Source organism: Amblyomma mixtum, chromosome 9 (assembly GCF_055824585.1).
Source record: "Amblyomma mixtum isolate Tamu chromosome 9, ASM5582458v1, whole genome shotgun sequence".
Taxonomy (NCBI): Eukaryota; Metazoa; Arthropoda; class Arachnida; order Ixodida; family Ixodidae; genus Amblyomma; species Amblyomma mixtum.
Genome location: NC_143020.1, coordinates 37985746 through 38001416, shown reverse-complemented (window position 1 = coordinate 38001416; position 15671 = coordinate 37985746). Strand labels below are relative to the sequence as shown.

General features: G+C 48.0%; 1 protein-coding gene across 1 annotated transcript; it reads right to left on the bottom strand.

Annotated features, from left to right (window-relative positions):
• Positions 1 to 11942: 11942 nt before the first annotated feature.
• Positions 11943 to 15353, bottom strand: LOC149328777 (uncharacterized). The gene is made up of 5 exons (XM_089559086.1): positions 15229 to 15353; positions 15098 to 15160; positions 14193 to 14319; positions 13196 to 13579; positions 11943 to 11948 (listed from the first exon to the last, which is right to left on the bottom strand). Exons 1-5 carry the CDS (start codon positions 15351 to 15353, stop codon positions 11943 to 11945), a joined length of 705 nt encoding a protein of 234 aa, XP_089415212.1.
• Positions 15354 to 15671: the final 318 nt, after the last annotated feature.

Here is a 15671-nt window from a genome sequence, read left to right as displayed (position 1 = left end):
AAGATGTTTACAATTTCCTGATTAGTAAAGAGAGCCTGAGCACCACCGCTGACGTTATAAAATATTGCAGAACATTTGAAGCTCTTAAGCTGCGTCGAATTACCCCTAAATTCAGAAGATTGGCCAATGTCACCTCTATAGCCAGTGTTGAAGCCTGTCCTCCAAATTCTATGGCTGATATGATTCGTGAGATTGTGTGCGAGGAATTGTCCAGATCCCGGGACACCTTCTGCCGCACAGAATATCTGCGGCACAGTTCTGCACCGGTGGAAGATGTTGCCGCCCTGTCGACTCCGTGGGCTCAACCTAACGGCACTTTGCCCATGGACGATCGGAACATTGCCCAACGTTATGGCCACCAGCCGGCGGAAAGGAGGCCCACCTACCCAGAAGACGTGGTTCGTCAGCAGCGAGATCCTGGCTCCAGCCAACGTCGCGACTTTGTTCGCCAGGACTTTTATGGCGGTCGCTGGCGCTCTCAACCTTTGTGCTACCGGTGTGGCATTGCAGGGCATATCGCTAGATATTGCCGCCGTCGTTTCCCGACTTCTCAAGACTGCCAACCCCCGGCGCCTACTTACGGACAAGTGCACACCGCGCAGCAGCGACCCTCAACGTCCGCTTGGGACCCACACCGTCCGAGCACTTTGCGGAGTTCATCACCTGCATCTGACCGCAGTGTGACGCCGCCACCTCAGCGCCAACGGCGGTCACTTTCTCCTCGACGTCGTGCATCCCCTCCGCCTCCGGGAAACTAGGAGGCGCGGCCAATGGAGGTGAGGCCGCCGGCGAGTCGATGACGTCCAATATACCTCTGCCCGTGTTTATGTTGAAGAACAAACTGGAAGTGTTTATTGATGGTGTGAAAACAATGGCTCTTGTGGACACTGGTGCTACCGTATCCGTTATGAGTTTGAAGTTTAAGAACCGTTTAGGTAGGAAAGTGATGTTTAGTGGTGACCGTGCAGCGTTATTCCGTGGTGTCGGTGGTGAACCTTTGGTTCCACTTGGTGTGTGTGCTTCGGATGTTGTTATTGGTGGTCTAAAGTTTAGAACAGAATTCGCAGTGCTACCACGGTCAACGCATGATGTGATTCTTGTAATTGATTTTCTGCAAGAGTGTGGTGCAACTTTAGACTGTCGTACGGGAGAAATTGCTTTGAATTCTTCACTACTTTCAGCTCTTGTGGATAACTCGACACCGGATTTTGGAGCATTTGCGGTGGAAGAAGACACTATTGTACCAGCTTTCTGCGCAGCATTCGTGCGGGTTTCCTCTATTCACAATCAGTGCGAATCTTTTGAAGCTGTGGTAGAGCCTACGACACTCGCCTGCTCTAAGAAGAGTATCGTCGTGCCTCGTTGCGTCGTTCCCGTGGTGAGAGGCCGTACTGAGCTGTGGACAGTGAACCATTCTGAAGAGCCAGCTGTGTTGCCCCGGGGCCTCAAACTCGCCCGTTTCGAGGAAGGTGTGTCAGGTTCCGTCGCGACGTTAACCAACTCTGTCAGTGAGCAGCACGTGAAAAGAGATATGGAGACCCAAGTTAAGGCTATGATTAATCAGGCTCTTCCCACAACCGAGCGTCGCACTCTAGTGGAACTCCTTCTGAAGCACGTGTTCGTGTTCGACTTTGCCAAAGACGATTCTACACCACCGCCTACCAGTCGTATTCATCACACGATCAACACCGGCTCCGCACCTCCTATACGCCAGAAGCCCTATCGAGTCTCAGCCACTGAACGTAAGTTAATAGATGGCCAAGTTCAAGAGATGCTAAAGCGACGCATAATTCGAGATTCTTCAAGTCCTTGGGCAGCTCCAGATATCCTTGTTAAGAAAAAAGATGGCACATGGAGGTTCTGTGTTGACTACCGTCGCTTAAATACGGCCACGAAGAAGGACGTCTACCCGCTTCCACGTATATATGACGCAATTGATTGTCTGCACTCCGCTTCATACTTTTCTTCTATTGATTTGAGATCCGGCTACTGGCAAATCCCCATGCACGCTGCAGATAGGGAAAAAACGGCATTCATAACACCAGACGGACTTTACGAGTTTAACGTTATGCCTTTCGGATTATGTAACGCACCTGCAACATTCGAGCGGTTCATGAATACAATCCTGCGTGGACTTAAGTGGCAAATTTGTTTATGTTATTTGGACGACGTTGTAATTTTTGGCAAAACGTTTAGTGAGCACAACAGCCGCCTGGATATTGTGCTTGATTGCATGGAACGAGCTGGCCTTATCCTCAATTCCAAGAAATGTCATTTTGGGAACCGTGAAACAATTGTTCTTGGTCATTTAGTTGATAAAGAAGGTGTTCGACCAGATCCAAAGAAAATTGAAGCTGTCAAAAGTTTTACGGTGCCTCAATCAGTGAAAGAGCTGCAGAGTTTTTTAGGGCTCTGCTCGTACTTTCGACGCTTTATAGCTAGGTTTGCGGACATCGCTTACCCACTGACGTGTTTTCTGCATAAAGATGCACCGTTCAATTGGACCAGCGAATGTGACGCAGCTTTCCGACATCTGAAATTTCTTTTGACCTCGGGCCCCATCCTACTCCACTTCTGCCCATCGGCACCAATTGAAGTGCATACTGATGCAAGTGGTATCGGTATTGGCGCTGTACTTATCCAACGCCATGGTCACGATCAGCACGTGTTAGCATATGCCAGCCGTTCATTGAGTAAGAGCGAAAGAAATTACACGGTTACTGAGCAAGAATGTCTCGCCGTTGTTTTCGCTGTACAGCGCTTCCGCTCCTATCTGTACGGGAATGCTTTCACCGTCGTGACCGACCACCACTCGCTTTGCTGGCTAGTGAGACTTCGTGACCCCTGTGGCCGGCTTGCTCGATGGGCGTTGCGCCTACAAGAATTTAATTTCACTGTGGTGCATAAAAGCGTCCGTAAACACTCAGATGCCGATTGTCTTTCCCGTTTGCCGCTTCAAATGACTGATGACGACGCAGACAACTTTGATGAATACTTGGCGTCACTTTCACAAGCCTTCTCCGATCTTCAAGTTTTCCGAACTGAGCAACGCAAAGACCAAACATTAACCTCTTTGTTTGATGCCGCTCAAGATTCTGTAAAGAATACTTTTTGCATTCGCGACGGTTTGCTTTATAAGAAGAATTTCGCTTCTGGAGGAGCACGCATGCTTCTTGTCGTACCCGAAAACCTACGCATCACAGTTCTTGAAATGATGCACGACGACGCCACGTCTGGGCACTTGGGAGTGACACGCACACACCACCGCACACAGCAACGATTTTACTGGCCTAACATGCGTTCAACCATCCAGCACTATGTAGCCAGCTGTGTGCAATGCCAGCGGTTTAAGCTGGTGGTGGTGGTGGTGAAAACATTTATTAATCATAGAGAGAGGTGTTGGGGGTCGTGACCTGAAGGGTCACGCCCTTACAACCACTAGGTGGGATGCCTAGTCAGGCACACCATTGGCGTTTGCCGCAGCCCGGGCGCGCTGCGTTAAGGCCCTTTGGGCCTCGAGGGTGCAGCAACCGGACAGGGTCGCCTCCCAGTCCTCTCGGGTGGGGTTCGGGATAGGGGGTAGGGATGGGTTCTGCTGGCAGGCCCACACCATGTGGTAGGTTTCAGACACCTCCCCACAGTGTGAGCACCGCCCGTCGAATTTAGGATCGAAATGCTTTAGAATTGCAGGGCACAACATCGTGTTGGTGAGCAGGCGCAGGAGTACCCGCTCGTTGTCCTTCCCCAGCCCTTTGCATGGGGTGGGAAGAGTTTGGTGCGTGGATTTGTAATAATCGCATATTTCCTTAAAAGTGTAAATTGGATTGAAATGGAAGTCCTGGTCGGCGTCATGATGCCATTGCCATGATGCGCCTACCCGCCCTGCTTGGTGCGGTCGAAGGGGTCCAGCACGCGCTATACGCCGACGACATCACCATCTGGGCTACGCAAGGACGCCTGGGGGATATGGAGACTAGCCTGCAAACGGCCGCCAGCATAGTGGATCGCTATGCTCGAGACTGTGGTCTGCAATGCTCCCCGCAGAAATCGGAATTCGTGCATTTACGTCCCTCGCGCACATGCTCGACCCAAATCAATCTCTCGTTGCAAAGCGGTCCCATTCGCGAATCCAAGGAAATCAGAGTCCTTGGACTCTTCATACACAACCAGCGACGCTGCGACACAACACTCGCCAAGCTCCGGCAGGTGGGGGACCAGGTGGGCCGCATGGTCCGTCGGGTTTCCAACAAGCGCGGTGGGTTACGATGCAAAGACGCCTTGCGGCTGGCGAACGCATTCGTGACCAGTCGAATCTTGCATTCGACTCCCTACCTCCACCTGCGGAAACAGGAGGAGGATTCCCTCGAGGTCATCCTCCGCAAAATCATGAAACGAGCGCTGGACCTCCCAGTTTCTACCTCTACCAGCCGCCTTATGGCACTGGGGATGGTGAACACTTTTAGGGAGCTTCGGGAGGCCCACCTCAACAACCAATACACTCGTCTCACAAAGACAGGGTCGGGTCGCCGCCTTTTAGCCCGACTACACATCCAGCACACTCAATTCACAGAGGAGAGATGCCGCCTTCCCGTACACTGGAGACGCGCCCTCCACGTGCGGCCTCTCCCCACCAATATGTCCAAAGAGGATCATAATGGCAGGCGCCTGGCGCGGGCGGAAGCCTTGGACCGCCATTTTCGGAGCAAACCAGGAGTCTTCTACGTGGACGCGTCCGGCCCGGACTCTAGGGGATGGTACACGGCCGCGGTCGTCCACGAGGGTAAAACAGTAGACGCCCTTACTTTCAAGGCCCAGTCAGCAATTCACGCAGAAGAGGTTGCCATCGCTTTGGCAGCCTCTGACACCTCCTCCAAATACATAATCACCGACTCACGAGGGGCTTGTCGAAACGTCACGCAAGGGTGGGTTACTCCCCTAGCTTATCGTATTTACCAAAATTGTAGCCGAGACTCGGATCCCGCGCACCGATCTATCGTTTGGGCTCCAGGTCACCAAGGCGTCCACGGAAATGAGGCAGCCGACGCCGCCGCCCGCGCGCTCTCTCTTTAAGCTGCCGACTTCAAGTCCACCTGGCAAACTGCGGCCAATCACACCTCCAACAGCCCCGTTTGAGCAAGTTGGCATTGACCTCCTTGGACCTTTCCCACGGTCCTCGAAAGGAAATCGATGGATTCTTGTGTGCGTAGACCACTTAACCCGTTATTGTGTGACAGCCGCGATACCAGCTGCTACTGCGCCTGAAGTATCTAACTTCTTACTTCGTTTCGTCATTCTTCGGCACGGCCCTCCTGCAGTTCTCATTAGCGACCGTGGACGCCAATTTACAGCGGACGTTGTTGAAGAACTTCTCCGCCTCAGCAGCTGCAGTTTTCGCCACTCCACGCCATATCATCCCCAAACGAACGGTGTGGTAGAACGCACTAATCGGACGCTCACCACCATGCTTGCTATGTACGTCGCTGCAGATCATAAGGACTGGGATGGCGTCCTCCCGTTCATTACTCATGCATACAACACAGCGCAACATGAGACACCTGGCTACAGCCCCTTTTACCTGCTCTATGCTCGCTCGCCTCGCTGTGGCCTTGACACCATTCTACCATTTTTCATCCACGACGAACCTTCTCTTGCGACCACACTCTGCAGAGCTGAAGAAGCTCGCCAGCTTGCCCGCGTTCGAATTTTATCTTCGCAAGAGCGTTCCAAGAACCGCTACGACGTCCAACACCAAGAATTTTCTTATGTTCCTGGTGACATTGTGTGGTTGTGGACCCCTCTACGCAAGCGTGGTCTGTGTCAGAAACTGCTATCCCACTACACTGGACCGTTTGTTGTGTTGGAGTGCATTAGTGACGTTAATTACGTTATATCACGACTAACTGCTAGTGGTCGACGGTCACGCCAGTCTCAGGTGGTGCATGTAGCCCGCCTCAAGCGATTCCATCCCAGACGGTCTATTTAACTCGCCCGACGGGCTTCGTCTGCGCGGAGGGAAATGTCACGTGCTTCCATAGAACCTCGACGGAAGAAGCAGAAGATGAAGGACTGACCAGCAGAGAGAAAGGAAGAGAAAGAGCTGAAGGACGCTGGTAGGCTTCCTGCTTCCATCCTGCTCCGACCGATCCCCTCTGTGAATAACCCCCCGTGCGTGCTAAGCACGTAACAATATATTGAGGCTACTGTCTAACGCTTGCGTTGCTTACGGGCGGTAACAACTCGTTTTGGAGTTAGCCAACGCAGCATAATATATGCCGTGGAGTACAGGGCTTAGTAAATATCTCTGTTCATTTAGCCCTTTGAAGAACTTATATCTATATACTTGACACTTTGAGTAAACGGCATTAATATCACAGTTCTGGCGATCGCCTCCATCGTTCACCTAAGAAGAAGATTATCAGGCAGGTGGGTGCTGTGAATATGTGCGGCGGGTTGTGAGTGCTCTCAGAAATGTTAAATTAATGGTCCTGTAATTCACTTTGTCTTTTGATTTCTTGCTAATAACACGCTTCGTGGCTCAGGGGATCACTGGAAAAATGGAAATATTTTTATATAATTTAGAAGGAGGAGGATTATCGCAGAAAATTCACAAAAAAAACGACGTCAGAAGAGAATGATGTATTGGTGTTGTTTTTTGAAGTTTATAAAACACGTTAGAAAACACTAAAAAGTAAGAAAAAACGTTTTGTTCAAAGAAGCGAGAAGGCGATTTCAACTCAACAGCACATTCTTGTCACCGCGAAATGCAACTACGCTGGTATGGTGCACAGGGCCGGTGCACCGCAGAGCACTCCGACACCTGCCGAGGCTACTTCCCAATTTAAGAGCGTACGTTGTTGGGCTAGTCGGTCAATCATGGTAAATACAAGGGGGGGGTACTGCGCACAAAAAGACATGGACAAGAAGATAACACAACAAGCGCAGACTCGTGATTATATTTGAAAAAAACGACAGTCCTTTTATAGTTTCGAACTGTTACATCACACACATGTAGAAACCAAAACCCTGTCTTCATTCTGATACAGTTTCATAGAAGGGTCACTGACGCAATCTTTACCCTTCTGTTTCTGTTCCGTTCCTGTGTGGCACCTGTACTGGCTGACGTCTTCTTGTCCAGCATTGACTGTATTCTGGTGCGCTATTTTGACGTTGAGACAACTCTGATAATATTTAGGTACGTTGATGATTATTTAGTGTTTCTTAAAGATCGACCTGGCGCGACGCACCCTGTGACTGTGGAAGAATTTTTATCGATTTTCAGACGACATTTGAAGGGTTTAACCTTTACTCACGAGTTACCGGAACATGACAAGATACAGTTTTTAGATATTAACCTTACTTTAACACCAGATCATGTTTGCTAAATGTACTTACCACGTGCACAGAAAGACCTGTTGCCGTTCAGGTCAGCACATTCCAAGACTGTTAAACGGGCCATCGGAACGTATTGCTTGCAGGGCGCCTTGTCTAAGTATTGCGCTCACCTGGTGCACGAGAGCCTCAATAATCAGGTAATTAGGATGACGAAGGCTGGTTTTCCTGCTTCAGTCATTGCTGCAGTGGCAGAGAAGCGTCTGCGCAAACTGAAAGATAGGACGTGCCGGGATAGTGGCCGTTCTAAGGAAATGAGGCCAGGGGTTCTACCGTATATTCACATAATTTCCCACAACTTGAAGAATGTGGCGAAACGCTACGGCGTGCCGGTAGTTTTTACCGCCCCGTGCAAGTTGGCCTCATTGTGCCCTCAGGTCATGTCCGGAGGGAAGAGGAAGGCGGACTGCGTGAAGCGTCATGCCACTCGTTTCGTCAGCTGCCAGACGGGTGTCGTATACCAGATTCCCCGCACCTGTGGCAGGTTTAACATCGGCAAGACAGGCCGATGTCTGAATTACCGCTTAAGGGAACACCAGCTTTCCATGAAATCAGGGACAGGGTCGAATTTACCCCTGCATTGTGGCGCATGCCCGGATGCTACGCGCAATAAGCCATGCCTGCCTTTGCTGACAGATACCAAAGTTTTGAGGAGCAGCCGTAACCAGGTGGTGCGAGTTGGCGGAGGTGTTTTGCTTCAAACAGAAGGGTAAAGATTGCGTAAGTGACCCTTCTATCAAACTGTATCAGAATGAAGACAGGTTTTTGGTTTCCACATGTGTGTGATGTGACAGTTTGAAACTATAAAAGGAGTGCCGTTTTTTCAAATATAGTCGCGAGTCAGCGCTTGTTGTGTTATCTTCTTGTCCATGTCTTTTTGTGCGCAGTACCCCCCCCCCCCCCTTGTATTTACCAACTACTTCCCAAGAGAGTGCTGCAGGGCCAACCACGCCGCAGGCACAGACAGCGAAGGCTGCTCTGCCATCCCCAAAGGAGGGAGTGCCGGTCCATAAGGCGGCAACCCGCAACACTTCCCCCGACCGGGGAAGACCTGGAACCGACACACCCGCGGCTTCTCCGCGGGTGTGTCGCCTCTAGTGAGGATCAGGGATGTAACTCCCAGACCGCCGCTTTGCAGCGGCGCATCAGCTCTCTTCAGCGACAAGACAGAGACCTGATAATGGGCCCAGCCCAGCCCTTTTAGTGCCCTCCAAAATCTGAAACATGACTTGTTTGGTTCAGTGGAACCGTAGATCAGCGCTGATGAATTACAGAGACATAATATATATTGCTGCGAATATTTGCATCATTTGTTGATTCCTCAACACTGCCGAAGGGCAGCGTTCTCGCTTTGTAATACAAGACGCGACCATCTTAACTGGTGGCCTCCAGGTGGCGCCGATTCTACGTTTGTCCAGAATGTTGTAGTAATTTTGCACGCTGTATCTCGATATATCGCTATCAGCTTCACAATTCAGTGCCGCGCCGAGGGGCGGGCATCCTGTTGGACGACCGCTGAGCACGCCTGTTGCTGTGCTGCATCCGAGTCTTTCAGTTAAGTGAGCGCAAAATAATTTTTGCTTCGAAGCCATTCTCGCTGAACGGACTTCAGCCACCACATCGCCACATTATTCTAGGATCAATGTTGCCTGTAACGTGATATATTTGGGAAACCAATTTTGGTTCAAGAACGGTTAATATCCTGAAATATAAAATTTTCACCATGATCGCGAGCAGGCAAATAGACCCTCGGGAGGCGTCGCATTTTTAATTCAAAGCTAGGCCCCTGCTCAAGCAGTAAATTTTAAAACAAATAATGATGCTGTAGTGGTCAGTCTTGGTAGCTACAAAACACTAAGTTATGTTCTCTGTACCTTCGTCCACATATTGCAATGACAGTGCAAGATCTCTAATATCCTCTTTACACGGGCCGCCTAACTATAGTTAAGCTTAACTGCTGTTAGAGGGCTTAACCATAGTTAACGCAAACCACAGTTACCCGTGCTTACACGCAATTTGGGCATGTCGGTTAGAGTGACGGAAACCGTCATGTGATTACCACCTTTGTGAATTTATGATTTCACCTAAAGCGGTGTATTATCAATCAAGATTACTTTAAAAAGATTATATGATCGAAAAAACGGTTGTTTCTCGTTCTTCTATCTGCGGGGCAGTTTTTTTCCTGCGCATGTGGCGGACCTTAGAGTAAAGCTGGAAAGTAGTCTACACACAATGATCGTAGTTGACTTTCAGTCAACATAATAGCCATATCTAGCCACTACTGTCCCAACGGGAGCCGCCATATCGCTCGTTCCCATGGAGGAAGAAATGCTCGTTCCGTTGTGTCTCATTTTTGACTGTGTTCGCAACGCTTGTGCGTCGTTAGTGCAGTCAAGTGCGGCGCTTCATTGCCTCCTCGCTTTCGTGACACGAGTGTGCGATATCGTGTCCTGTGCTCTTCAGTGTGGGATTATTTTCATATGTCGAGTGCCAGACGTGTGGTCGAAAATGCGTTTGGGCGAGTGAAACCACGCTTCAGAATCTTGCTGAAGCGTCTGGAGTGCAACGTACACAATGTGAACACTGTGATCCGCGCTGCTTGTGTGCTGCACAATATCTGTGAGAAGCTCAATGATCAGTGTGATGCAGGCTGGTTTGGTGCAGTGCAAAGTGCAGATGAGAGGCGTCCTCAGCCAGTGTGCACAAGTAGCCGAGTAGAGCCGTCAGGGGTAGCTATACGGAATGCTCTGGCAAAGCATCTTTCAGGCAACTGAAACATCTTGCATGATCCGTGTTCCTTGCCTTTTTTTACTAATAGATGACTCAGTGTATTGAGCAACTAAAACCTTGGGCTAATTGAGGTTCAGTTTTGTTAAGATGAATTAATAGGTGGTTCAGCTGCGTAGCTGCCAGAGAGATGGCACGATGTAACAGGAGCTAGTTCTGTGTATATAATGAGAATGAGAGGAAATGGCAACTGTAGGTTGGCACAGAAGGCGTTTTGCCCGAGGTTGCTTTGCTTTCACTGCAGCAAAGCTGATGCATTGCTGGTATAGCTGGTGCCATTTATGAGGACTTCATTTAGAGGCTTGAGTTTCTACTACTGCACCCATTCTGCCACTGCTCTCTTCTCACAGGAATTCCAAGAATACCAACCTACCTTTCTTTTAACCATTTCAACCGCTTGTCGCTCGTGCTGAGCTGCCATTTGCATCTCTTTGTAGGTGTCTCTTTGATTGTGTTGTATTTAATTTTATTCTGGAGACATATGCATGCCTGTGGTAATGAGCTTTTCCTCAAATGAATCTTAAGCTTCATGAAGGGATGTGATACTTTGGTGGGTATACGCTGCTTGCATACTTCTATTCAGATGATGACATTGTCTGCATATGCCATGAAGTGTACATCTTCGTGGTGGGCAAGACAGTGCTTTAACCTGTTCACGATTACATTAACACCAATATGCGGAAAACTCTATTGTCAAGCCTGTACTGTCTCTTTTTTTTTCAAATCTCGGATGCTGCATGAGAGTCTGCTCACTCTCATTCTAAAATAGAGCCTTATTGCATGGTGGTCATTTTGTCCTTCCTTTGAGTTGCTGTAATGGTTCCCTCTTTCCTCAAGCAGTTACGGTGACAAATATTAGTGCAACCAGTATCGACAGAGTGCGTGTGTGTATTGTGCAGCAGGGGATGGAGGGACTATCTAGGATACATAGTCATTGTGCCATTGGAATTAACCCCTTGTAACACCATGTCAGCAACAATATGTTTGTAGTACTGTATTTTTAGTTTGGCCACCGGTAAAACACAGTGTGAAAGTTTTATGCTGCGCACGTCAACCATTATGTACCATTGATAGGGAGATTTTAGTTGTTGTGTTGCTTCGTCATGACTGTATACCCCTTGCTCTTACCTAGCATTTCAGGAATGCTAGGGGCCTCATTATGGCATCATTTGCACAAATTTATTCGAGTAGAATTTCATCTGCCTCCAAGTTCAGATTTGTTTCCTTTATTAATGGTTCAAACAACACATGCGTAATTATTTCCCCATAAGAATAATTCTCATGTGCTTCTGCATTAACTCATGAACACAGGCTCCGGTAACCAAGCATCAATAAATCCACTTCAATGTGTCAACATTCATAGCTTTTAAAATGACTGCTGCTAAAAAACAAGACATTGAAGAAAGTGTAGTGCAATATGTTTGCAATGAACTACTTGTAAGCAACATATATCAGACATGTACAGTTTTATGTCAGAACTAACTTTCTACTTTTAAGTCCCCTAATCTCAGCTGGAACACTCACTTGCCATAAAGGAAACCCATTTAGCTACAAACCAAATGAAAGCCTTGTAGCGAGATTACTTGGTACAGAGGCTGCTTACTGCTTTGCCAGGATGAGGCAGGTGGAATGATACTCGGAGGTTAACTGTTTTAAGCTAGAGGTTTGGGTGAGTGGGTCATATGTAAGGATGAAATGCAGCACAAAGCAAAGGAAGGACAAGAAAGAACTTGACGAAGCATACTGCTGACTGTTAAGCTCGTCTTTTACACCTGTGACAAAATATAGTTTGAGAAGGGGAACACTACTAGAGAATAATTTGTTTACACAGAGCTCACATACCTTACTAATATCCCACAAAACTTTCTTTCGAAAGCATGAAAATCTATCATTTGTACAGTTAGGCTCACGTTAAGCTGTAAAAAGGTGCGGTTTTTACCAACCACTAGCCCTTCTTGCGACAAACAGTCCTTCACCTACACATTACTTTCGCTGACAAACCTGTTAAATCATGCAGATCTCAATCCTTCCAGTAAATAAACAATTTGCTGGTACACAATAATGAAAAGCTGGTTTACGCTCCCATTTTTGTAGCTTAAGTTTCACATTTTATAGTATTCATTGTTGTTGAATATTGCTATTTTTTTGCTGATATACTGTCATTGTGCTATTTCATTTTGTAATTTTGTAGCATGATCTGTGCATTGTGTGTTGCTCTCTATTGCTTGCTGTGTATTTCTTCGCAATATTTGTGTATTACTGGCCTATATGCTCCTGTTTTACCAGTTCAAAAAGCTTTTAGTCTCGCACTCACAGTTTTTGAAAGTGCAGTGTGATAGATACTATTGCATTTTCTGTTGTTTGTTTAGCAAAAGTAAACTTTCTCTGTGCATTTTCATGTCAGTACTATTTTGCTATCATTAATATTCCCCAGAGTCTCCCCGCACGCTATCACTTACCCTAAAGAAAGCCCATTTGGTTGGAAAAGAGATGAACGCCCCTTGCAAATGATGATCAGTGGATAGGCAACAGCAGGAAGTTCACTGTGGAAAGGTATGTGGAGCGATACCCTAGGAGCAACAGCAGTATTTCTTGCCACAACCTTATTCGTTCATTGCACCCACACCTATATTCTTCTGTAGTGTACACACACCCATTGTCAATACGTATACTGCACACTGCTGTGGTAGTCAACCCCCACAGTAATTTGCTGCTTAAACCACAGTATAAAATTTCAGACGTAAAAGAGCTTTGTTCATATCATCACATGCTGCTAAATACCTTTGCATCGGTCTGCATTGTCGAAACGCCTCCTCTTTGGAGTATCAGAAACTGATTCCATTGCCTCTTAAGCCGTGCTAGGGTGAGGTGCACGTGACAGTCCAGTGAAATATATGGCAGCACCCAGGAAGCCCTCCAAAGAATACATCACAAACTGCGAACCAACAAGCACTTGTGATCACTCTTTATTTTGTGACTGACTGCTTCCTCTCTCAAGGAATCTTTCTAGAAGCCTGACCATGCTTCCGTTAATGTCGTTCGCTTCTCTTTGAAGGCAGACCATTTTTTTGCGCATTTTATGGGCTTTTCGTTCGGCCCGTACTGCTTCCTCTGCTTCTGTTTTGTGGAGGGCAATCAGCTGCTGCACAGTGGTTGCCGGTCTTTTGTGGCGACTCTTTTGAGTTTTGGGTCTGCTACCATTTGTCCCAGCAGTAACCGCACTGCTTCCTCCACCGCCATTGCTGCCACTTGCAATTGCCAGTGCATGTACCACAGGAGTGGTGCTGCAGCTGGCGGAACTGGCAGCATTTTGCAGGTGGTCCTCTCTGCTTGCTTCTGGAAGCCCGTCCTCCCACGACATCACCACTTCTGCACCGTCAGGTGCCTCATTGACGACTGGCAGCTGCACATGACACAACACAGAAAACAGCATGTTTTTAAGATTTGAAAGGAGAGGTTAAAGACATCCTAAAGAAATGCACTCACCAGCTGCCACAGCATATTGAGAAAAACAGAAGCTATTGACGGCCACGGTGAGGTGGGCATTTCAGCATGGCACTGAGGTTGAAGGGGTCTTATTTTGGTCTATGAAGAAAGGAAATGGCGCAGTAAATGTCGCACATATTGGTTTACACCTTAACTGAAAGGAGGGAGTGAAAGAAAAAAGGAGGAAAGAGGTGCCATATTGGAGAGCTCAAATAATTTCGACCACCTGGGTATCTTTAACGCGCACTGACGTCGCACAGCACACGAGGGCCTTTTGCGTTTTGCCTCCATCGAAACGCGGCCGTGTCTGTACATGGTTTCAAGAAGCAAGTGCCATTTTTTCTCTGCTTTGCTGATGCTCATGGTTGTGGGAGTGGTTTACTCTGCACAACTCCCAAATGTGCTCTTTACTGTTTGCCACTGGCCAGCCTGTCGTAAATCGAAGTACACAGTGCACTGAGAAATGGGTAGTGATGGAATTGTGCCGTGATTTCATGAACTGATAGGCAATGTTACAAATAGCAAGTCACCTCCATATTTTCCTCGACTCGCCCATTATCGTTGATGGGCAGGCACCCAAGAAAACTGTGGAGCTGCCAGTAGAACAACCATGGCACACCGGGTGAGCCTGCAGCAGTGCCTGTCCGTCTCAGCTGCCTGAAAAAATGGAAATCATTTCAATAAATAATTGTACTGCTTAAATAAAAGACATTGAAGATTGCAATCCGAGCAGTTCGCAGTCTCAGCAGTTATCTTCAGTGCATTAAAGGCCACTGTGCATTCAGCACTGCGAGACTAATATTTCACAATTATGTGCCTAACCAGCAGGCGCTTGTGCTGGTGAAATTAGTGCAGTTTAAATTTACGATGTTGCTTTAATCCTACCGGTTGCACTTCTGAAAATGAAGCCGCAACTGTCGTATTATGGTTCTGCTAATGGCATTCAAGTATCTGTGAGGCAGTGCAGAGTGGAACGCGGAAAAGTTATAAGAAATAAATAAATCTGCTCAGTTACTGCCATAGCAGGAGGCCTGAAACGCTGACGCGTGCGTGCAATGCCGACGCGTACCGAAGATGAAATACCGACGCTGATGGCGATGCAGATCGTAGACAATAACAACACAAACGGTGGATGAAGTTGTCATGCAGTTCGATGCACGCGTGCACGAGCGAAGTCAAATTAGAACGACTATACGCCGAGTGACGTGTTTGCTGCCTCTGTCATGTGTCCTTACTCTCGAAAACTTTACGACCTTTATAACATATCTGCAAGATCGTATCGGACACCAGTAATCGCTAGCGACATGTGCTATACTGCCGCACATGGGGTCTATAGCTCAGTTGCACCAGAGTTCTTCAATAGCTTGTTGCACTGAGTAAACAACACCAAGAAAGCGATATTGCACGAGTATTATTCGTTTAAGATCGCACTTACCGGTATTTCTTGTTGAGGTTGTCCATCTTCTGCTTGACTTGCTTGGCAGTGTATGGGCCTTCGCCCGGCGCAAGCCCGGCGGTCAGCGCGTCCGCGATCGCTGCGTATCGCGCGTTGCGCGTGTTGCTCGCAGCGCAGGGAGATGGTCCTCCCAGATGCGTATCAAGGCCGTTGTTGTTGCATCAGGCCAGTTGACACGCCTCTGGGAGGACGACTCGCTTGACATCGGCGCTTCTGCAGCCGCGGGCGCCGCCATCTTGTCGCAAACAGTAGTTAGCCGCAAACAGTAGTTACCCAGCTCGGCTACGTTAACTGCGGTTAGTGGCGTAACTATGGTTTGGCTTGTCGTGTGAGCACGGCTAACAATAGTTACGGAGAACCGTAGTTACCTTAACTGTAGTTAAGGGCACCCGTGTAAATACAGTATAAGACAGTTTCTGAACTTCCGGGGAAGCGAACGCTCTGTAATGGAAAGTTTCATCCTTACAATTAATGTATGTCTATAAAATACGAAAAAGGACACATAAGTTTGCCCAGGCTCCTGAAAAATGCGCTTCCTCAATATCACTTCCGC